The sequence below is a fragment of the Siphateles boraxobius genome, unplaced genomic scaffold (assembly GCF_051911475.1).
Source record: "Siphateles boraxobius isolate OS27281-9 unplaced genomic scaffold, OSU_SipBor_1 7, whole genome shotgun sequence".
Lineage (NCBI taxonomy): Eukaryota > Metazoa > Chordata > Actinopteri > Cypriniformes > Leuciscidae > Siphateles > Siphateles boraxobius.
This window is the reverse complement of record NW_027509197.1, coordinates 1004960-1029254: the sequence shown is the minus strand read 5'-3', so window position 1 is coordinate 1029254 and position 24295 is coordinate 1004960. Positions and strand designations below refer to the sequence as shown.

General features: G+C 37.4%; 1 protein-coding gene across 8 annotated transcripts in view; it reads right to left on the bottom strand.

Annotated features, from left to right (window-relative positions):
• tlk1a (tousled-like kinase 1a) overlaps nt 1-24295 on the bottom strand; it is a 47672-nt gene that overhangs the window by 17263 nt on the left and 6114 nt on the right. For 2 of the 8 annotated variants that reach the window (XM_077215141.1, XM_077215142.1), the window contains 6 exons: nt 9701-9822; nt 7729-7800; nt 4153-4191; nt 3234-3312; nt 2948-2991; nt 1239-1334 (listed from right to left, as the gene is read on the bottom strand). In XM_077215141.1, coding sequence (XP_077071256.1) covers nt 1239-1334; nt 2948-2991; nt 3234-3312; nt 4153-4191; nt 7729-7800; nt 9701-9822 — 452 coding nt within the window. The remainder of the gene's footprint in view (nt 1-1238; nt 1335-2947; nt 2992-3233; nt 3313-4152; nt 4192-7728; nt 7801-9700; nt 9823-24295) is intronic. The other 6 variants (XM_077215145.1, XM_077215147.1, XM_077215144.1 and 3 more) reach the window with 3 other exon arrangements.

The window sequence follows — 24295 nt, the reverse complement described above, 5'->3', positions numbered from 1 at the left end:
ATAATCAACTGCTTATGTAAACCCTGTGTGTATTTGACAGTATTAGCACAATAAGACTCTGAAGATAACTTATTCCAGTAACCAGGCGCTGTTTGACAGGCTTGTATTGCCTGAGAGCTTTGTGTATGCGCTCAGAAAAGCGCATGTTAGAACAGCGCATAAGCATGCGAATGAAATGTTTAACCGGCAAGGCACATACGAATAATTAACTTTTGTGAATTGCAGTGTCCCTGAGTGTAACTCTACTCTTTGTTACTGTGCGTTCACATCGTCGCCGGCGAGAGCGTCAAAGTGGCCGGAAGTCATTCATTTTCAAGAGAGCCGACGGTGAGCTCCGGCGAGGGCGTTGTGGTGCGTCTTGGATGGTGAGAGCGGCGAGGAGAGTTGAAATCAGGTCAACTTATGGTAATGAGCGATGATGCGGTTCGGCAGCAACCGGCGGCAACAAATCGGAATGTAGAAGTGCTCCGTTTGAGAGGATTCCAGAGAACACAGTCCTGTAAACGTTGGTTCCGTCCACATTAGTTCCCAAGCAAAATAGAGGAGAGGTTGATCATTTGAATTTGATAAGAAGGATTTTCATGCTAATACGCTTTTTTTTCTGCGGGAATGTAAATTAGTATAGCACTTAACCATGAACACAAAAGCCACACCACACAAATGGCTTTTAATTGGTTTATTTCGTTAGCAAACATGTCACTATAAATGTTAAGTTCTTTCCATCGATCAATTTTCTGCAAAAATAACGTTCGACATGCTTGTTTGCCTTGAGGCCCCTTTAAATGAAGTTTTAAAGAAGACCAAGCATTCAATCTACGTCAGAGCATCAGAGCGCCCACGAATCTTTCCACAGCGTTGATGGCAGGGCGGCGAGAGCGAATTTTGTGGTGTGAACGCACGGTTAACGTGATGTGAATGTACGCCGCGTCGCTGAGACGGAGGCGCCAGAACTGCAACTGATAGAATGTGCGCTGTAGCACAATACTACGATATTTCTTAGAGCAGATAAAAAAAAAATCGTTATATCGCACACCCCTATCGCAGCATCAACGTGAACGTTCTTCTCAAACAACACTATTATAACATAATGGTGAAATCAGATATCCGCCTTTTGAAATCTGATCACAAGTGCTCACAGACACGTTACTAGTGGGAAAAACAACCGTCTGTCAGCTTGTGATCAGATCAGTCAAGACAGCTCTTAATGCCAGGTGTCAGAGAGAGAGTGTGTGACGTACACTGGATCCAGGTGCAGACTGGGAATGGGAGTTCTGGGGTGAACGGATGACGGGCGGTAAACCTCTTACTGGACTGGACCCATTACCACACTGAAACTACAGAAAGAAGGACATAAACAAATCATGTCGCTTGAAATCATGATCCATGTAAGCACATCAAGACACCACTCCACTTAACACCAAATGAAGAGGAAGTGGAGAAAAAAATGTGCACAAACCTTCGAGCTCATGTGCATCGTCAACACATGAGGTTTTAATGTGCATAATATCAATGAGATTTGAGATCTGCGGCAGAAGGTGAGATATTCAGAAGACTTGAAATTTATTGCAAAAGGTTTTTTTTGTTTTGGGGAGGGGGGAGGGGGGTTGAAAGCCACTGTTCATTGTATGCTTTCACTGCATGGAACAGAGCAGCTTGGACATTGGGTTAAATTTTTGCTCCAAATATAGCAAAACTGGCTCTAATTTGGATAAGGCCCATGGCAGACAGGGAGTGAGTTCGGGAAACCTTGTTTTACTCAAGAATTACTCATTTAATCTTTTTTGCAATGCCGCTTTATATTGGTAGCACAAAAATAATACATTACTACACATCCAAAGGCAGAATCAAATTAAAACTGACACCATAACCATTTTCAATAAATGTAATTTGACTAATAATAAATTGTTGTTCTTACTTTGTCTGACTCATCAGTTTGTTATTCTGAAGAAATGAAAAACCTTTCATTAATGAAATGTTTCTCCACCTCTAAAATGACTTTTGATGTAGCAATACCGCTTGGGTGGGAGAATAATATTAATTGTATTTTAATAATAATATTTTTCACAATCCAATCAAATCACAAATAAAAATAAGATCTACCCTACATTATTTCGTTCCAAATTTTCAGTTTTGCTTGAAAATATGTTAAATATGCTACAAAAACGTTCACAATTTTAACCCTCTGTTTGCTGCTCGCAAGGTGGTCAAAAATGTCTGATTATTTTCTTTTTATTTCAATTAAATTAATGTACTACATTTTAGTTCTATTTTGTATTTTTTAGGGGATTATATTTATAGAATAGTTTTATTAATTTATTTATATCTATTTATTTGTCCACTAATATAAATATTTATTATCAATGTATTTCCAGTTAATCACTTTTTGAGCATAGGCTTTAGAATGACATTTCCAACTTAAACTGCTTTGGAGCACAGACTTAAGTTTGATCTCTTTAAAAAAAAAGAGATTATAGTTAAAGTGAAACTAATTGCATCATAATACTATTTTACAAAACATGTTTACTCTAAAACTGAGAAAGTCAAAGCCATAAATCTAAACAAGTTGTGTTTCAAATTTGAGGTTGATATCTAAACAAAATGTAAAAGTTCCACTAGATGAAATTCTCTTCCCATTCGTTTCCAATGCGGTTGCTTTGACCGCGAACAGGTACAAGTGTTACTTTTTTTCAGGACCATTTAACCTTTTAGAATCAATATGTTGTGTTCACATAGCAAGTGCCAAAACATTTACCAAGTTTCGTACCATTACGAAAAAGAAGGAAATTCTAAAAAAACAAAACAAAATTTTTCAGTCTAAAATGACTGAACAGCATCAGAGGGTTAAAACAACATTGTCCAAGTTGCAATGACTGGTCAATTCCGCTCTCATTAAGCCAATGCCAAAGATGTATCATACATTTCCCTCAAATTACTGGCAGATACTCACATCAAAATAATCACTAATTTTCGGTCCCCGAATGACAGACTTCCCTATGAGAAAAAAAAACAAACAAAAAAACATGAATAAGCATATTAAGCTACATGTAAAAGAGAGAGAGAGAGAGAGAGAGAGAGAGAGAGAGAGAGAGAGAGAGAGAGAGAGAGAGAGAGAGAGAGAGAGAGAGAGAGAGAGAGAGAGAGAGAGAGAGAGAGAGAGAGAGAGAGAGAGAGAGAGAGAGAGAGAGAGAGAGAGAGAGAGAGAGAGAGAGAGAGAGAGAGAGAGAAGCATTTACCTTGACTGCTTTCTGATTGGTTGTCAGCAGCTTTCCTCTTCCTGCCCCGTGATGATTCAGAGTGCTTCTTTTCAGGAGTCTATAAATGACAGATATTACATTCATACACCATTTGTTATCGAGTCTTATTTTGCACTCGATGCACAATAACGCTGGCCTCAGCAAAGCATTGAGCACCACATTTAAATTCATAGTCTCCTGAGAGCAAATCGCACAATCTTGAGTATCAGCTCAGAGTAAAATGAGACACATTGTGTGTCTTCAAATAGTATTTAATGACTCTTGAGTCTAAATGACTCTAAGAATATCTCTAATGTGAGAGTGCATAATCCAGGGCCTGGACCAATAATCACAGTCTATTTTCTCCCTCACCAGGGAAAGGATGCAGAAATATCCTGCTCTTATCAGCACAGACAAAGAGGGGTGAACTGCCAAGGGCATCTTTGCATTCTGATCAGAGAGCAGTTCTTGCTCACTGGCGTGGACTGAAACCTCCACATCTGCCACCAAACTCCAGCAACAGATACCCACACACCGATATAACACCATTAAGAGATAAACCGTGTCCTATACATGCAGTTAATATATAAAAAGAAACGCCGCCTCATCTGTATGTTGATTAAAATCCTAATCTCTTTATAGTTGAGAAACGGAGAGAAAGAGAGTTTCCAAAATAGATGTGGTTAAACTCCGCCGTGTATATTATACATGGCTTCATCATGTTAATTTCACAATCCAAGCTTAATTTGAGGTTATTGTAGAAATGATAAACTCTCATGTGGACTAGACCAGTGCATTTTATGAAAACACGTCATATCCCTGCAAAGAGAGGACTGTTGATTTGACTGAACCGAGAGCCTCCAAAAGCAGCATTTATGTCTCGATTCAATTCTCACAAGACTGGGACAGAGAGACTTACTGAATACGCAGGAGAGCTTCCTCTTTTCCCATCTGATCCCTGCAACAAAGAAAGAGGAAGAGAGAATGAGAGGAGAGGAAAAGAAAAAAATAGGAAAGGACAGAAATGAAAGGAAAAAATAAATAAATAAATAAATATATATATATATATATATAAATGATGAGGAAAAGGGAAAAGAAAATGAGAATGTAAGAAAAAAATACAAATAGGAGAAATAAAAGGAGAAAAATTAAGGCAAAAAGAAAAGGATAGGAAAAGGAAATTAGGGAATAAAAGGAAACAAGAAGAGAGGAAAAGGAAAAGAACAAAACGAAGGAATAAAGATGAGGAGAAAATGAAAGGAAAGAAGAAAATAGAACAAGGAAAAATAAATGGGAATGAAAGGGGGAAATAAATGAGCGAAAGAACAGGAAATGGAAACCAGGAGGAAAGCGAAAGGAAACCAAAAAGACAGAAATGCAAGGAAAATCATAATGATAATGTGAAAATAATAGGATAAGGAAAATAAGCAAAAAAAAGAGGAAATATTAGGAAGAGGAACATGATAAAGAGAAAATCGGATAAAAGAAAAAAGGAAATGAGATAATGAGGAAAATATAAGGAAAAGAAGGAAATAAAAAATGAAAATGATAAAGAAAATAATAAGTAAAAGGAGGAGAAAAGGAGAGTGTGTTTTAGATGCGAGTGGGGCAGGAGCTGAAGCTGGTGTTTATAATTAGCCCTCAGTGACAATGACAGAATGTCACGGTGGCCCTAACGAGCCGCACAGCCTCATATTGATGTTCTGCACACCAACAACTGGCACTTCTGGGTCACGATGGCCACAAGCTCAGAACAAGAACATGCAGAAACACGTTTACCATCACTGCAAGACAATTACTACAGCTCAAATTATAAGAGCCTACAGAGAGACAAAGGCAAATTTCATTCAATGAAAAAAAAAAAAAAAAAAAAAAATTTTAAACCAGAGAACAATCCATGCACTTTCTTCAACTGTCTGTCTTCGTTTGATAGAAGCTATAGAAGAAGATACTTCTGCGCATGTAATGTTCTGAAATATACAGATTAAATAATCTATATATATATATATATATATATATATATATATATAGCCCATATATAAACCCATTCAAACCCATCATGAGTATGCAAATCACCCTGCATTAAATGAGTCATGTGCTTCAGGCTGCAGGTGTTAGAGGCTGTGATTAGTGTTCAGGGGATTATGGGTAATATTGTCTGAGGTGGGGCCTTAATGGAGGTTTTGGTGCTGTGTTGGGTGTATGTTGCAATGTGAGTGAAAGTCTGACAGTGGTGTGTGTGTGTGTGTGTGGCAGCTCTAATGCAGTGGGAGCATATGTGTGACAGGTGTGTGTGTGTAAGTGTGTGTGTGTCTACAGTATCTAGGTGCCTGACATCTGGCACAATAAGCAGCTCACAGCCACAAGAGAAGTTTATTCTCAACCTCTCAGTTCACTTTCTCTCCCTTCATAACTCGCTTCATTGGCTTCCTCCTCCTCTTGCTCTGATTTATGTCACAGCAGGTGTGTTGAGCAGGGGGAGGGGAGGACAATTCATCTTACTATGATGCTGTGTGTGTGTGTGTGTGTGTGTGTGTGTGTGTACATGTGTAGTGCTTTGCCTGCTGATGGTTTAACTATTGGGGGTTATGACAGATGCCAACCCAGCTTGAGTCTGCTACAAACCTAAACACACACACACACACACACACACACACACACACACACACACACACACACACACACACACACACACACACACACACACACACACACACACACACACACTCTGACACAGCATCCTCTATGAGGCAGAAGCTCAACCCTCAGCACACACAGAACTAGAGCTTCATTACAGGCAACATTTCCCATCAGCCTAAGTCACACACACACACAAGCATCTATTTCTCTGTAACGCTTTGGTTCAAAGAAAACACAGCAGAACGTCTCTGCACCATCTGCTGAACTATGAACAGAGTTATTAACAACAGCTTTCATCAGGACTCAACCGTGAACAGTTTAGAAAAGCATGTCTATTACAGATCTCAGTTTGGAGCAAATGCTTCAGTGCGTCAATTAACAGTTTACTGATCTATTTATTTATTTATTTGTCAATCACAGTCCTTTTGGATAAAAGCTGTACAGATACGATCACATACACACTTCTAGAGTGGCCAGCTCCACTGATTACACTTCTTGAATGGCGAAGACTCCTATGGCACAAATGCCTACATGGAAATTCCCCATTATCAAGTTGCTATGATGAATGAAGAGAGACAATATTTTGTGTGTGAGTACTTTCAATAAGTATTTTCTGAGGTGTTTGCCAAAGATCAGTACATTCAAAAGAGGATGAACCACCTTTCTTGGGAATATACCTGTTTGACCGGAATAAAAACAAGGCCGTGTTGCATAGAAGTACAGAAGGACCCATATGCAGTGCTTGCCAATGCCATCATAAGGACTGTAAGTCTATCCCTCACAGTCTTGTCATTCTATATGACGTCTACCCCCTGAATAAGCTCTATTACCAAGAATAAAAGCTGTGTTCATCAGCATTACTCTTGAATGCCAATGAACACTTATTTCAGTAATAAAAGATTCGAAAGCAGAAAATGGCCATCGATTGACCTTTCCGACTAGACCAAGAAATGACTACTTCTCTTAAAATACAATTTACTCGTTCCAAACCCTTTTGCATATATATAATATACGGCACGCAACACAAATATAATATTTTTAATGAAACACGGAGAGATTTCAGTTCCTCCATTGAAGCATAAAAAAAATTTAAAAAGTGCAGTGGACTTTCTAAGACATTGTAAAAGTAAAGTTACTCCAAGTCTTCCGAGGAGACTCAATCACTTTGTGATGAACAGATTTAATTTCATCATTATCATCACATATGGTAAACAGAAGCTCAACCGTACTTGCTTGACATGAGAACAAACGCCATTGGTTCTTGTACATTAAGCAAGCACGTTTGAGCTTCTGTTTACTATATTTGATGTTACTGATGAAAATAAATCTGTGCTCAATGTATGCGAGTTGATGAATGTTTATGTGTAAATAAAAGTCTAAATTTAATCTGTTCATCATATAAAGCTTTTGTCTCTCTTCAGAAGACCGCTCAATGCATATGGATTACTTTTACAAATGTCAAGTTAAGTTGCAGACTTTTACTGTAGGGGCAGAAATCTCTCAGGTTTCTTTAAAATTATCTTCATTTTAAGTTTTGAAGATGAACGAAGGTCTTACGAGTTTGAAATGACATGAGGGTGAGTAAATGATGACAGAATTAAACTTTTTGTTTCAACTATCCTTTTAATTGGCCAATAAATGATTGGCTAATGCTGTTTATCTTAAAGTTATAAAATATCAACTCATTAATCAGTAAGGGCAACTGTAATGAATCATGATGTGTATTGTCTTGTAATATCCAGCACTAATTATTTCCCACTGAATATTCTCTTTGGAAATATGCCACAATGTATAACAGGTATTTGGTTTAAAGATTACAATCATACAGAAAAATAAATAAAAAAGCCCTACTTACCTCTGACTCTTTATCACTGGAGGAGCCCAGACTACCAAAACTGTGATTGGAACATTCGTTGTTTGTCAAGGTCTGTACGGGAGAAACACATTTACATGAATCAATGCAGATGAGCCAGCTGAGAGTAAAGGCGGATGAATATGAGGTATTCATGCAACAGGTGTTATGAATTAATGATTTGACAACTCAAAGGAGAGGACAGTTGTACAAGCAAGAACACATCAAACAGCGAAAGAGAAGTGTGTGTTTCAGTGTGAGGTCCACTGTAACCTGACATGAACCTCACGGTCAGAATGTCCTCCTTTTCAGAAAAATCATTTCTTCAAAAAGCTCATTACGAAAGTAGGAAGACATGAGTCTCTTCCATGAACATAAAATGCTGCCTTATCAAGCAGAATCCAGAGGAAAGAAGCCACGTCTGCATGCAGTTAGGGATGCACCGATATGAGCATTTGGGCCGATACGATAATTCTTAATATCTGAAAGCAGAAAACCGATATATTGGCCCGATAAATCTAAGTCTTTCTAATTTTTGAGAGCCTGATAACAAAAACAAAAGTCTCAACATTAAAATGCATGTCCCAAGCACTTCAACATAAAATAAACATATACAGTACAGACTTGTTTTAAGTTAAAAAAAAAAAAATACTTTACACTTCTAGGGCCAACTTAAAAGAATAAATGATTGCCTTACAAATAAACTAATGAAATTCACAATGTTTTATTACAATACTGTTCTCGTTATAATGTTATGTAATATGTCAGTCCTGCATTGCTGTTTTGAGCTGAAGCTAAAGGTGACCACTGGTGCGCTTTACTACAGTGTTAATTCTTAACCAAACAAAATAAATATATTTTTGTGTTAAGTTACCTGTGTCTAGAGTGTGCAGTAGACACACCCACATTAACGATGTCAATATATTGATTTATCCATTCCGAAAAGACCATAAACATTACAGATAACATCTGAAGTAACAATTCATTTACACATAGTAAATCTAATCCTTTGCAACTGATACGCTGCAAATCGGGTGGTTATAGGTCAATGTTTTGGCTGTAAATCAATGATGCCCTCTAGGGAAAAGTAAAATAGCCCCTCGAACACTTCCGGTGGCTTCAGCGCCTGATGGCAGTTTAGAAAGCAATGAGCAATCCAGTCATTTATATAGATCAGTGATTGATACTATGTTTCTATTAATCTATTAGTCTGCATTTACATCACGCGTATCTATTTTGACATGCCATTTTTTGTCCCGTTCTAGTTATCACAATGTCAATTGCTATTAGTGTGTTTATTATAATTAGTGTTATTATTATTTAGATGTCACTTCCGATATTTTGCAGTGTGTAATTGGCCGTCTCTCCTCTTAAGCAGCATATAAAAAAAAATCTTCAATGAATCGAATTCGATTACATATAGCCTCGAAAGAGCGCAAATACCCTTTACAATCGCTGAAAAAGCGGTCACTCATCTCAGTTTGCAATCTCACAAAGTTCCATTAAAATCAATAAAGTAGTTACACTGCATAATGAATCGCTTATTTACGTCTTTGTTTGTGAATGAGAGGATTTGTTAATGCGTTTTGAGAGGTGACTGGATTCTGGCTAAATGTGTTATTTTTTACCCATGTATTAATTCAACAAAAGCTTGTGTAATCGGACATTAATCGATGGACCCCTGCAGTTCTGCTGCGGACCACCGGATGAAAACCCTTGGTCCCACAAGGCTGTGCACAGATTGGGGAATAAAAATGGTGTCTGAAGAACCAGTTAAAACAAATACACTTACAAATGTATTATAGTCAATATTTGCTTGGTGAGCTCTAAACGGTCCTTGAATTTGTTCTAGATCAAACACGAGGTATAAAGGTGCTTTCCAGACAAAAACGCTACCTTCTCTTTCAGACATAACCATTGTCTGCAAAACTTGTGTGTTTGAAATAACAGTCCGGTGGTAAACTTAGCTACTAACTTTGGGTCCTCCGCTAGCACTGCCAGTACTGCCCACTGTGTTTCCACTGACTCCACCCAGAAACCTGGCCTCCAGCAACTCCTGCCGGCGCGGGTCCAAACTGTGCAGCTCCTCCATAGGACCTGAGTGATACACACACACACACACACACACAGGTCAATCTAGAGGTTTGTAAACCACTTTCACTTGTGCTCACTTCATATACGTAGACAGAAAAAAAGCACATGAAGTAATATCCAACAGTCTCCTGGGACATGTGTTCACAAACACACAGGTACCACATTCCCCAGAGCTTACATAGTACTCAAAACTAGATCACACAAACAGGTTAAACCTCATGACCTGTGTCTTACAATCAGACACAAAAATATCCATTCAGTGGAGTGGAGACAGTGCATGTTAACATACGTGACTTCTCCGAGGAAGACGATGAAATGCTGCAGCACACCCAACACAAGCTCATTAAAACTGACATTTGACAAAAAATACCATTGTTCGCATGATTACTGTCTATGCACACGCATCCCATCCCTCTTAACCACTTCTCCCTGTTTATCCTTCAAATCACCCACTTCCTCCTGCTTTTCACTCCTTCCCTCACCCTTTCTCTCCATCAGCCCCTGAGGCGTGAAGGAGCGAGTCGCTGTGAGGTTTCTCTGGGCGCTCTGGTCCGGGTGGCTCCTCACGGCTCACCCTGCTGTCATTATCTCCATCTAATGAGCCGCCATTATGGCAGCTCAGTGCAGGAATCACACAGGATCTCTACCACAGGGAAATACTCGTATACTGCAGAGAGTAGACCAAGAAAATCCATAACAGTTCACTATAAGGTGAAACTTGTATATTGTTAAGACTGCAATATGCAAGTCTTACATCCTCCGCTTCGCGTCGGGGTCTTCATCACCCTGTAGGGGTTTATTCTGAGATAACAACTGGGTGGATATACATTATCCCGCTTATTACACGGCTACTTGCCATGTAAATAATTAGACACAAAATTTTGATCGGAGTTGAAATATTTTAACAGGTCTTTAAACGCAAAGCTTTCGCTGAGAGCAGTTGCAGCGACAAGTTCAAACTAGACGGACATTTAACGGATACGGTACAGTAGGGCTGCTCGATTATGGAAAAAATCATAATCACGATTATTTTGGTCAGTATTGAAATCACGATTATGTAAAACGATTATTTCACATGACTTAGGGAACATGATGCATTTATTAAAAGACACCTTTCAACAATTCTTAAAAAAAATCTAAATTTGAACATTTATTGTACTTTTTGAACTATTAAACAGACCTGCAAACTCACAAGTGGTGAAAAACATGTTTACAAAGTAATTTGTTGTAGGGGTTCACCAGGGAGTTATTTGCCTTTATAAAAGACAATTTATTAAACCTTACTAAATATATGTTTTATGTCAAATTCTTACATTTGATCCAATTCAGTTTTAATAAAAAGGGCTGTTATCCATTAAATTAATTTACACTGCAAAATTACAACTGTGAAAATATTATGAGATTAATGTTTAAACAAATAATAAAATAAAAAATAAAAAATCAATGATGCCTTTCCCTTTAAACAATAAATCAATAGGTGGCGACAAGTGACCGTCTTAATAAATGAATCATTGAGATATTGATTAAAACGATTCGTTCAAAATAATGAATCATACAGTAACAAAACACAGCGCTTATGCTTTTCTTTTGTAACTATTTTCGTCGGTGAAATAGAACAAAACCAGTCAATATTGCATCTAAAATGTAAGTTACTACATATAAACTAGGCTACTTGTTTATAAAACTATAAATTCAGTGTAACATTTGCAATCGTGATATTATAGAACAGCCATTAGTCGTGTTATGTTACTTAACTATATCATATAGCCTATTATAAATAAAAAAACCTCAACATTTCTACCTCAGTATGTTTTTTTCTGTAAGTTTTTGTGTGAGCTGTTAGGCTCATTTGTTTTGATTTGTCCACTAATGTCTCTCTCAAAGGCAGCGCTGCTTCCAGAAACTATTACCAATCTCTGTTTACACTGACTGTATAAGATCAAAACCATCTCGCGTTTCGATTGGTCAGGCAAGTAAAACTCTCTTTCACTTGAAACTTAAAAATCCCCTTTTCCCGGACAAACAGACACGTTTTAATGTCGCCCCCTGTGTTCATTCTCGATTTGTTTCGTGCTGTAAAGCGGAACAGATGATCATGCCATGTGAGCTCGCTGCCGTTCGCTTGAACTGAGGTGCTACAGTGATCGAGCAGAAATTAATGAAATTTTAAAGAGATCGCGACAGCTCGAGAGACGTCTATGGTCTCACTCCAGTCTATATTAAATTAGCCAATTGTTATTGTGAAGTTTATTGTGCTTGCAGTTTATGACTGTATAGGCTGAGAGAGTTGATGGCTTCGGGAGGGACGGATGTGCGCGTGCGCGAGTCATTCAGAACACAAGACAAAATAACATGACAAAATAATCGTTTTTACTAGATTGTACTATTTTGGAGATCGTTGGCAGCTAAAATCGAAATTGAAATTCAATTAATTGCACAGCCCTACGGTACAGTCATACCACTTATTACACAGCATTTCGCCACATAAATAATCTTGGAGATGAGAGATATTGATTTCAGATTAAAGTGTTTTAAAATTGTACCTGTTTGTAGTTTATAATCCAACAGTGCACAAAACACTCACAAAATGGCAGCAGCCACGTTTGTATGAAACGAGAGAGCGAGTTCACGATAGTGGATGGCATAATTAAATAATTGTACACAAAATATTGATTTCTACTGAATTTTAATATTTTACTAGTTCATCAAACGCAAAACCTCCATGAAGAAAAAACGTTTCTAGCAAGCGTATAGCACTGCTGACTTCAGTAACCCAGATGAGCCTGCGTTATCGGTTTTCAGCGGTTGTTTTCTGGGAATAACTTACCGCCGGATGGCGAGATTGACCAATCAGAATCAAGTATTCCACAGAGCCGTGTAATAATACTAAATATTCCCAGACAATTGCACTGTTCCAAAATCTAGTGAGATGCAATAGACAGAATTGTAAGGCGTAGGCATCAAAGGTACGCTCCTAAAATGATGGCTGGTCCAAAAGGCATCTTCATTACACTGTCAAATTCTAGGGCTACGTTGCATTTATCCTTCATGGAGAAGGGCCAGAATGCACTATGTAGTGTTCAAAATTAGTTTTATGGGTTCCTTGATGGTTAATTTAACCGCATTTAAAAGGTAGCCTATACTTGTATCCAATCCATATAACAATGGAAAAATGTAGGCATTATGCTAAACTAACGGTGAAAAATATTGATTTTTTGATACGGATCAATACTGACATCTGAAACTGTTCGAATAATCATTTTTTCACCGTATCGATACACCAATACCATCTGCACTTTCTCGCTCTCTTCTCTCCGACAGTGAGTGGACACACCCGCCTCTTTCGTTCACTCCGTTTGAATAGTGTTTTTGTTACAAAACCTCAATTTCGGTAAGGGATTGTGCATAATTTTACTCATTCCCGCAGGTTTCACACTCACACCAAGTTAGTTATTTTTAGCAGCTTATTGGGCTTAAAGGCACACAAAATCATGTCAAAATGCTTGTCTTGTCGAGTATTCACGTAAACTAGGGGTGCAACGGTTCAAATAGCTCACGGTTCAGTTTGTATCACGGTTTCAGGATGGTTCGGTATGTGCCATATTCAGGGAAAAAAAGACTACCATCAAAATAAAATAAAGAAAATATGAACAAATAATCTGACCACACGCAAAAGCACAAATAAATACAACAGAGCAAAGATACTAATAAAATAAACTATGCTTTTCAGCTAGGTCTAAAATTAGTTTTCAGGTACAGAAATTGAATAAAATAATCAAATGTAAAATAACATTGCATATTTGACTGTATAAATTAAAGATTAATCCGTAATAAAGTTGCAAAAGCTATTGAATTCAGAGCTAATTCAGTAGGCCTACACTGATACTGTGAGTTGTCTTTCTTGACCGTATAAGTTCACTTAAAGCATAACAGTATATGTCTGCTAGGATACTCATCAAGACAGACATGTTGACGTACTTTTTGTGTGAATTTGTCTATTCAAGTGCAAGACTTGAAAGAGAACTCAATATTAGCGCACTGTCTGAGATGAATAGGAGTAAATTCAATTTATTTTAACCTAGGCTATTCATCAAATAAAGTAGTCACACGTCTATACAGTAGACTTGAATTAAACTGCTTTATTCATATGGATTAGTGTTACAATGTGTCACATACTTTTTAAGGGTTTAATATTGATTGCCTATAAATTCAATGGATAGACAAAAAAGATGAGAATTAAAAAAATATTTGTATGGCAGATATAACCGTTTATCCCTGTGATATCGAAAAAGGCATCATGATCAAATACCGATATTTTACCAAAGTTATAAATTCCAGTATCGTGACAACACTATGCTAAACATTACAGTTGAACTTTTATTTTGCATGAACTAAGCAACCAGTATTTAATAAGTCTGACTAAAAATTTCAAATATTGTTACTTATGTGGTGTATTAAAGCAGTAAAGACATATCACTGGTCTGCTTTGTCTTTTTTAGACCTTTAAAATAACATACATTTTATCAAACAAGTAAAAAAAAAAAAAAAAAGACTGATTGCCTGAAATGTTAATGAGCTTTCAATAAAACGTGGCTGCCTGAGTAGAAAGAGAAAAATTTGAAATCAGTGCTACCTGACTAGAGAAAACCGAAAAAAGGCTGTTGCCTTCCCTTTTGCCATCCAAGGTCACACCCAACAGTCTGACATGGATACAATTACCTGAGTCAAATACAGTCTTGTTTTATTTGGAAATACTTGCTTAGCAAACTTTTAGTCATAATGATGTCGACTTGCATTGTTCCCGGGTTAACATTTTAGTAGGTGTGAGTTACATCTGGTTTCCAGTGAAGGATCCAGCGTGTTGTAGGCAGTGGCTAAAGTCTGCAAAGAATCGTAAATGTGGTGAGAACGCCGAAACGGAAAATCTGAAAATGTTTGTAAATTTCAAACTGGATGGCCATCAACACATTGTTTTGGACAAACGCAGGGGAAAAAACTGAAAGAAACTGCCACTCTCTAAGATCTGCTCAACCTCCAAAGCAAAACACAGTCCCGTACAGTTAAGAAAGCTGTTGCCATGAGGCGTTCCAGTGTTCCTAAAATTGCTTCACTATATATTCACTGGGCTGGCAGTTCTACCAAGTGTCAGAAAAGGACAATAAATTTGCAAAGTCTTTGAGATTTGTGAGATTTTAGTGCATTTCTTCTTTTCTTCACAGTGGTGTGCTTTCTTTCCTCCCTAAAAGCTCAAACTTAACGTCCAAATCAGCTAGATCGGTGATTGTCGTAAAATACAGTCTACAGTTGCTAAACTACTTGATAATAAAAAGAGTTAAAACGACATTAAGCCGCAAAAGTGATACTATTCTCCAAGCAGCTTTCTATCTTTTTTTATTATTATGCATTTATTATTTCACAAGAATGCTATATTTGTAACTTAAGTTGTTCCAAATCACATCTAAAAGAGGCAGTGATTTAATGTTGATAATGACTCACAATAAATGATGAGGTGTCAATTCATACTTTCTTATCTCTAAATTGTTGTTTGGAATAGTTGTTGGCCTATTTATACCAGTGATCGATATCAGTAATCAGTATTGCCCAATACTGCTTCCAGTGATCGATAACCAGCACCAACAATCCTGATTGGAGCACCCTTATTTTCAGTGACTAAAATGACAATGACTAAATATGAGTAGTTTTAGTCAACATAAACTGACATTTTACTCATATTTTAAACTAAATGGTTGTCTTTGACTAACATAGGGCTAAAATGGGGAAAAAAACAGATAAGGTTGACAAATATAATAAAAAATAACGAATAAGGACATTTGATACAAGACTAAATTACAAAATTGCAGACAAAATTGACATTAAGAAATAAATATTCATTGTGTTAAAGGTCACACATTATTTGTGTGCCATGTTTGTGGCAGCAGGTAACGCCAGCCTTTTCCACTGGCTCCCACCACAAGTATGTTGTAACCACAGGAGTAGAGAATCACATAAACTATCAACATGATCCACTGACACTGGTGATGACACTAATGGAGAGATGATGTTCACAAACACACAAAGTGTCACAATACTGTTTGTCTTCATTTTAAACAGGATGACTCATTTAAAACCTATCAAACATCTTTTTGTGCAATGTCTTATAACACTGACCAGTAGCAATTACTTACCCAGTAATTAACCAGCAACCATTTATGACAGTATTCATATTAGTGGTAAAACAATATGAGATGTTCACATCACATCACTCTAGAGTCTAGACTAAATTACCCATGTCAGATAACATCTTTATGAATCCCCACATCAACCACAATCAAGAAAATGAAGCAGACCATCATTCCTCCACTGGGACTCGTCTACACCCTTGAGTCCTCCTTGCATAACAGAGATGCCCAAAACAACACCATATACTCATCACCATAAAATTAACTTCTAAGAATTCACATATTATGATAGAATTGCTCAGAAAAAAGGTAGGAACAGATAATTCAGTGAGTGCAATGTCAAAGTAAGCATGAGGTGGAAGTGACTGATGGCACTGCTGAAACTGATATTAAAACTGACCAATGACTCTCTCGTATGGAATAATGTTAAAATTAATAACCACATCAAGCTAGGGATGGCGAAAACTAAAAATGTTCTTGACCGACCACCGAGCCTCGTTAGCCAGTTGAAACCGGTTAACCGATTAGTTTAAAATATGCCACGCTATTTGAAATAACAGCCATTTCGAGCCGCGCCTGCAATTTCGCAACTCTGTCGCATCTCTCTCTGCCTCCCGCTCACACACACACACACACACACACACACACACACACACACACACACACACTGCCCCGGCGCCGCGCTTCCACTCACGTCACTTTTTTAAAATCCCCTACAGCGCGAAACATGAGTCCCGCAAACGCGGCGCCGAGGAGCTTGTATGTAATCGGAGGGCAAATGGCTCCTTAGTTTTGAAATGGTTTGGGTACAAGGTGATCGCGTTGAAAATAAAGGCGTTAGTCTAGCGTTAGAAGCTCATTTGAAACATTGCAGCGGCTCATTTAAGAAAATGACAGCTCCGAAGAGACTCCGCTTTAGTTTGAGGTAACGTTAGTGCTAACAATAATAAAGAAAGATGATGATCATCATCACCTTATCTGTTACCACTGAAATGTAGATGTAATGTATTTCTACAGTATTACTACTGTATCTAAGCACTGTATCACACAAGTTGCAACTTACTGTGACTTTCTTTTGGTGAAATGGTCCCACACACTATGTTTCTTTGCACGCTTCATCCTGTCGTCTGCCCTGGCTCTAACCTCGACTGTTTTAGCCTGTAGCCTTTACTTTTCGCAAACCTTGTGAGCGCGCAAACCCAAACGCTGTGACCTCGCGCCAAATGTTTTTATTGGTTTATTAAGTACAAACAGGCGAGTTATGAAAAATTGAGTGTGAGGGATTTGTTCACTTCAGACAAAAATATCTTGGAATGAGATGGCTAACTGTAGTAGCGTTTAGTCCACTGTCTATAATAGCCTAATTTAGAGATCACTTTTTTTTTTTTAACCGACTACTTTGATCGGTTAATGTTGAGACGGTCAACCATCGGTCAAACGGTCATCGGTTAGCATCCCTACAACAAGCATGTGAGAAATGGATACAGGTCCTGATGCCACACTCCTTGACTGGTGGCTGACCACACACAAACATTCAGATTCAGCTTTTCTCTCCTTCAATGAGATCAACAAAGCCAGATCACACAAATATAATAAGGAGAGAAAATACAACATCTCTGAGACATACAGGATTACATCAGGGGACACGGGGAGACAAATGCAAGAGAGAAATGGATACAGAATTATGGCCAGTCTCAGCTTATTACAAACTAAAACGCACACACATTAATTCACTCTGTGTTAATGTCAAGAATGGTGTAAAACTAACTTAACACTGCAACATCATGAAATATCTCCTTTTCTAGTTCTGCTCAGTAACTGGTCTGCAGTGACACAGAGTCGTGACGCTTGGACTGATACGTAGAGAAAGAGGAGAAATGTCACGTCACACAATGGGACTGAGAACACAACATTAATACATGCAAACCGGTGAAAAATGAGATGGGTTGGTGCCGGTGCTTGTGCTGAATAGGGCTGGGTATTGACACAAATTTCACAATTCGATTCGATTTTGATTCATAGGCTTGCAATTCGATTCCGATTAGATTTAATATTGATTGTTTTGGATACCAGGTACAATACATGGCAAATTTTCTCAAGGAAAACAAATCTCTAAACTAATGCTGTAAACTATGGAGTCAGTTCATTAGCCTACTATAATATTGAAGGTAAAAATTAACTGATTTGTAGCTATACAAACTCTTAAATTATACTTTTGTTTATTTTTATAATAAGAAAGTAATATGAACTACAAACATTTTAATGGTGGTTGTCATGATTTATTCAAACATGCATTAAATATTGAAGAACATTAAAAATTATGAATATATAATATGGTGAATATATTTAGCAAAATTCTCCTCTCTAGAGTTAATATTTCTAGGTGACTAACGAGTTTATGGTCACATCTGTTTTTTCTGAGGTAATGTGACATTGCATGACATTATTTACAAGTTGTTTAAATGACATCTTTCCACAGTTGAAACACTGATTGAGCGATTCCATGTAACATGATACGGATTTCGATAAGTTGTTCTCTATCTTTTAACTCACTTTTAGATGCTTATTCATGTTTATTTCGCGCTGTAACTGGTATTATCAAGGAAGAAGAGAAGGTCATGTGCTGCTGCTTCTCTTGAGCGGCGCCAGAGCGATCTCACGCCACAGCGCCAAAACCGCATTTATGTTTTTGAATTTCGTAATAAAATGGACGTAATTTGAAATTTGAGACTTTATTTCATATCAATAGTAACAAAGCACAAAGATTATTGCGATTTATTGGATGGGATGCGCGCTACAATGTTCCATTCATTCAACAAATACAAACAGGATGACTAATCGATTCGATTTTAATTCTTCAAAACATATTGGAATCAGCAGTTGAAACAATCAGAAAATTCTGATATTAGAATAGAAGAATAGAATAGCAGTGTCATGCATGCAATTAAAATGACCCGCAAAAAACATGACTTACAGTTCGATTTAAACGACTTGACAGTTCAAAGAACTTTTTATAACATTTTATAAAACTTTGTTTTGTCAAAAGAAAATTGAGATATTATACTACATGTATATTATATGGTCAAAAGTACTGGGACAGGCATCTTAATTATTGAATTGAGGTGTTTCAATAAGACCAATTGCCACAGGTGTATAAACACCTAGCCATGCAGTGAGCACAGAACGTTTAACTGCCATTTTGGTGATCAATGATGAGTTTTAGGGGTTAACATTATTTATAACAGGGGGACTTTAAAACATTTTCTTTATATCCTCCTCAATCCTCATGGGTGCAAGTGGTGTTGTAAGTGTGGTTATGTAAATGACGTTATCAAATTAGGGAATGCAAATGAATTGTACATCCTATATTCATTTAATAATAAAATGTAGGGCTGAAACGATTCCTCGAGTTACTCGATTACAAAAATTCCTCGAGGCAAAAGGCAAATAGCAAATCAGGCAAATCAGCTGTCGGCGATATCTCTGACTATCATCGATACTATACATCTATCGACACAACCCTATCTCCCCCTTTTCTCATCTTGCTCATTTTTTTTTTTTTTTTCACTTTACTTTCCTCTTTAAGTACCAAACAAAGCGCGCTGGGTACAGATTCAGTAAAAATGTATTTGAGTACTTGATTGGTTCACATTCACCCTAAATCGTTTTATCTAATAGATTGCACAATTTAGAGAATTATATTAATCGAAAGAAATGAAAAGTTTAGAAGAGAAACACAATTTTGTTGCGTAGATCGCGAATAACGCAAGTAAATGGTATGTTGCTGTGCTGCCTGAGACTCACATCATCAAGCAAAAGTTTAAATACTCTAAAAGTAATGTCTCCAGGGACTAATATCGCCCACAGCACAAATGTGTTTTATGATGCTTGTTCATAGAGTTTATGTTTAGACAGCCACAGCAAAACATTTATTGTAACTGTGTAAATGACAACTGTTCTGAGGAGACTCCCACCAACTCAGAAACTAAATTAAATGAGAGCATAAACAGACACTGTTAGTATTGCTTACTTCATAAAAATTTGAGATTATTTAATCAGTGTCACTTAGAGAGAGAGAGAAACTTTGTGACTTTGTAAAACAGACTTTTATACAGTAGCCTTAAAAAGTATTTGGACAGTTAGGCTAAGTCACATTTAAAAATGTCTGCATGTCATTAATGCATCATATAACATTTATTTTAAAGGAAGGTAGTACAAACATGCTTTAAGCACAACAAGTAGTTTGTGTTTTAATGTATGATGTAATGTAAAACAAATACTACTAAAAATGTAGCATTGTGTTTGTAAAACGCTAGTGGATCATGTCGATAGTTAATGCGATTCTCTACAACTAGGGATGTAGCGATTACCGGATTTCACAATTAACCGCGCTTTAAAACGTCACGGTTAATTAATCGTAAAGACTATGCTACACCGAGTGTTCTGCACGGAACGGAACTTTTGCACCAAACGAAAACAAGGTTACACCAGCGGTGCACCAGCTTAATGCCGTGCTCGTCAACCACAATGGCAGAGGGACTAGCAGCGACGCTCTATTCCCACCGAAAAAACGCCTTAAGGGCCTGTTCACAGATCGCGTCTTTTGCGCGCTCAAGTTCGTTATTTCAAATGTAAGCGTGCGGCATGCGCGCTCATAAGGGAAGCGGCGCGCTCGTTTTTTCCAAGCGCGTGCGCGCCGCATCGAGATAAAAACATCTCTACTTTTCAAAATGCCGCAAGCGCACCTTAGGTCAAGTGACAAGAACCAACACAGCAACGACAGACGCCTCCGGAGCGCAACCGCCCTAGCGCTTTGGAAAAAGGAGAACGTGGCGTGCAACTTTTAGCTTTCAGTGCAACGTAAAAAAACAACAACCAAAAAACAGCGGAATGTTTTGGTTACGCAAGTCTGTGGAAAACAGAATGTGACGTGCTCAAGAGTTTCAGTCAGTGAACATTTAACTTAATATCCTATTGCTTTCTCCTGTAAATGTTAGGTTTTGTAGTTTTAATATGCCCGGTGTAAAACACTAACATAAGATCAGGGCCGTGTAGACTTCTAGGACTACCAAATAACTGCATTTCAGTTATTAATAACACTACATGAGAGATGTTCTCAGTTTCTTTCTATAATTTTTACTTAAACTTCAAACAAACAAACCAAAATAATGAGATTATAATAGATGATTTTCTAAAGGCACATGTAAAATTTGGATTAATAATTTAAAAAAGAGTATTAAAATAAGTACAATAATATTGGAGTGGATAACATGTGGACTATATTTGTTTTCTTTTAAAAGAAATACATAGTTAATATTTAGCTTACATTTAATTCAATAGAGCCAAATACTTTGTTTATTCTTATTTTCATTGGGATTTATTATCCCTTTATTTGTTTTTAAGTCAAATACCAACAAGATATTGTTTTCATGTTATCAAGTTTTCTACCTCAGGTTGAAAATAAATTTAGAACAAACTAAACACTTAATCATTTTGTGATCTATTTCAATCAAAGAGCCCTGCAGCCATTGACTTAATTTGTTATTTTAAAAGAAAAATGCTGGATGTTTACAAAGCACTTCTCTTTAATTCCAAAGGAAGAGATTGATTATCGTTTGTCATTTTATAATTTTGTACTGTGTTGTGGCAAATAACACATGAAAATCTAGTGTTGAGTGTTCATGTGATATTATACATATAGTGTTGTGAAATTAATTGATGCATAATAATCGTGATAATCGTTAAATCGTGATTATTTCTCAGACAATAATCGTACTTACAAAATCTGTAATCGTTGCATCCCTATCTACAACTGTGATTCCTCTGCTAGGACAGATGTGTGATCTGGACGATAAGTGAACATATTCTTGGGAAGCTCTAATTTAAGTAGCTGCTCTAATTTAACTAAGTTCAGAAGTCATAACTATAATTGCTGTGCACATGCAACCTTATAATCAGTTCCCCTCAAATTGAATACACCTCAATTCATCTGACTGAGCTTGATATACGAATGGAATTTAAATCTGAATGAAAAGGTTTGGCGTAGATCTCAATCAGTTAAATGAGAAAAATATTTTTTAACATATGTCATCAAGGTAAAAATATTAGCAATCATACCAGGCTGCCCCCTAATAGTCGACTAAACATTAGTTGACCCAAAATATTTTAGTCTGTTAAGGAACACGCAGTCCGTGAGGAACAGATCGTTAACGGCGGTTGCTTGTGGTAAATGCAGTATCTCGGGCAGGACATCCAAACGTTCGCCTATCATCCATTATCCTCAAATATGGCTTACTATACCAACTTTACATGGCTGCTCACTCTAATATTAACCTAGATAAATGTGCAATATTATTAGGCGCACTTCCAAGTGTTTGTGCGCAGTGTGAAAGCTAAAGTATTAGCACACATAAGTGAACAGAAACTCAGTGTGTATAGGCTACATGCCTCACAGACATGAGAAATATATCTATAGAAAGCTTGAATTGTCACTTTTAAATGAGGAAATACTCTGATTAGACCCATGTAATCCTTATGGACAATAAACAATTAAAATGCCTCCATGCTATTTTTTTTTATATCAGATTGGATTAATTTGGACTGACAAATACAAATATAAGTAAACATACCCAATGTTACAATCATTCAAAGAATTTTAGTTAGAATAACAGACGTGTTGGGTATTTTAATATTTATTAAATGTTTGTAAAAAAATATTTAAGTATTATTAGACCTAAATATTTTTAAAGAAAAACCATGATTTAGCCTAATTTAATTGAAGAGAATGATGGGAAGTTCTGACAAGCTTTTCGGCTCATAAACAAGCTAAATGAGTAGCATTTTCTGGCAAACTTAATTTTTAAACAACAACAGCACAAAATTTGTAACTCTGACTCGTTTGCTAAACAGAACTGCCAGTCAGTGCACGAGAATTAAAGCGAAAGTGATGAAAGAGAGAAAAATAAGTCAAGATGGCACTGATCTAATGTTATGTTATGTTATCCTACCCGAGATTACCAAGCGGGAATATTTTCACAACAACATGAGCTGCTTAAAATGAAGAAAACATAACTGACATTAAAAATGGTAAGCAAGCGCTGCTTTGTTTACGATTTGTATATCTTGATTTGTATACTTTGAAAGACAAATATAGACTTTTGAGGGGTTTGGTTTAACACCAAACTATGAGGTGCCTGAACTTGCCCGGGGAAGCCTGGTTGACACACCAGATGTTACGAGTGCTACGCTCACTTGATTGCCCTGTGCTGAACAAACGCATGTAGACAAATGTTGATGTTGAATTCCAACGTGGTCCATTTATTTTAATACAGCACCTTTCCCACAGCAGTTCCCATCAGCATAACAATACAACTGAGCCGCGCACAAGCGGTCAAAAACCCTTTGCCCTTCCGGGTCAAAACACCTGCCAAAATATTGTATTTGCTACCTTTATAGCTGAGGCCAATTTACAGACATGCGCCACCCAGTGTTAAGGCAGGAACACACCAAGCCGATGGTCGGCCGTCGGGCAGTTTTGGTGCGTCGGCCGACTACGTTTTCTCAGTGTGTTCCGCACCGTCGGCTGAAATTGGACCTCGTCAGCTTTGTAACAGCTGATTCGACATGTTGAGGCCATGTCGGGCCGTCGGTGAGAGAGAGAACTCTGATTGGCTGTTCAGATTAGTGAACGAGTCAGTGCACGAGAATAATAGCAAAACAGAGAGCAAAGAAGTCAAAACGGTACAGATAGAACGCTGCTGTTATGTTACGTCATCTTACATGAGTGTTCCTTGGCAAATATTTAAACATTAACATGAGTGGAGTGGAATAAAGAAAGTGTTTAGCAGGATTGATATTCAAAACGGTAAGCACGCACGGCTTTGTTTATGGTTTGTGTAATGATATCTGCAGCCTGCAGCGGCGGTTTCTCTTTTTGAATGTCGAATATAGATGAATATATCTGCAGAAATAGACAGTTGTCTCATTCACACGCAGACGCAGAACGCGCATTCTAGCTAACAGTCGGCAGTAGTTCTCTCGGTGTGTTCAAGTACAGCTTTTTACTCCGACGCGAGGTGAAAACACAGTCGGCTTTCATCAGCGCTAGTTCGTCGGCGTCGGCTTGGTGTGTTCCTGCCTTTAGACAAAAGGGTTCTTGGCTCTTGACTATTGATACTGCTGATATCTACAGTTAATTCCTTACACACAGGGTGGCGCAAAACGCACGTGCTAGAAGATGTGTGTGTGTGTGGCCTACTCATCTAAGAGTGTGCGCAAATATTGAGTTCTCTTTCAAG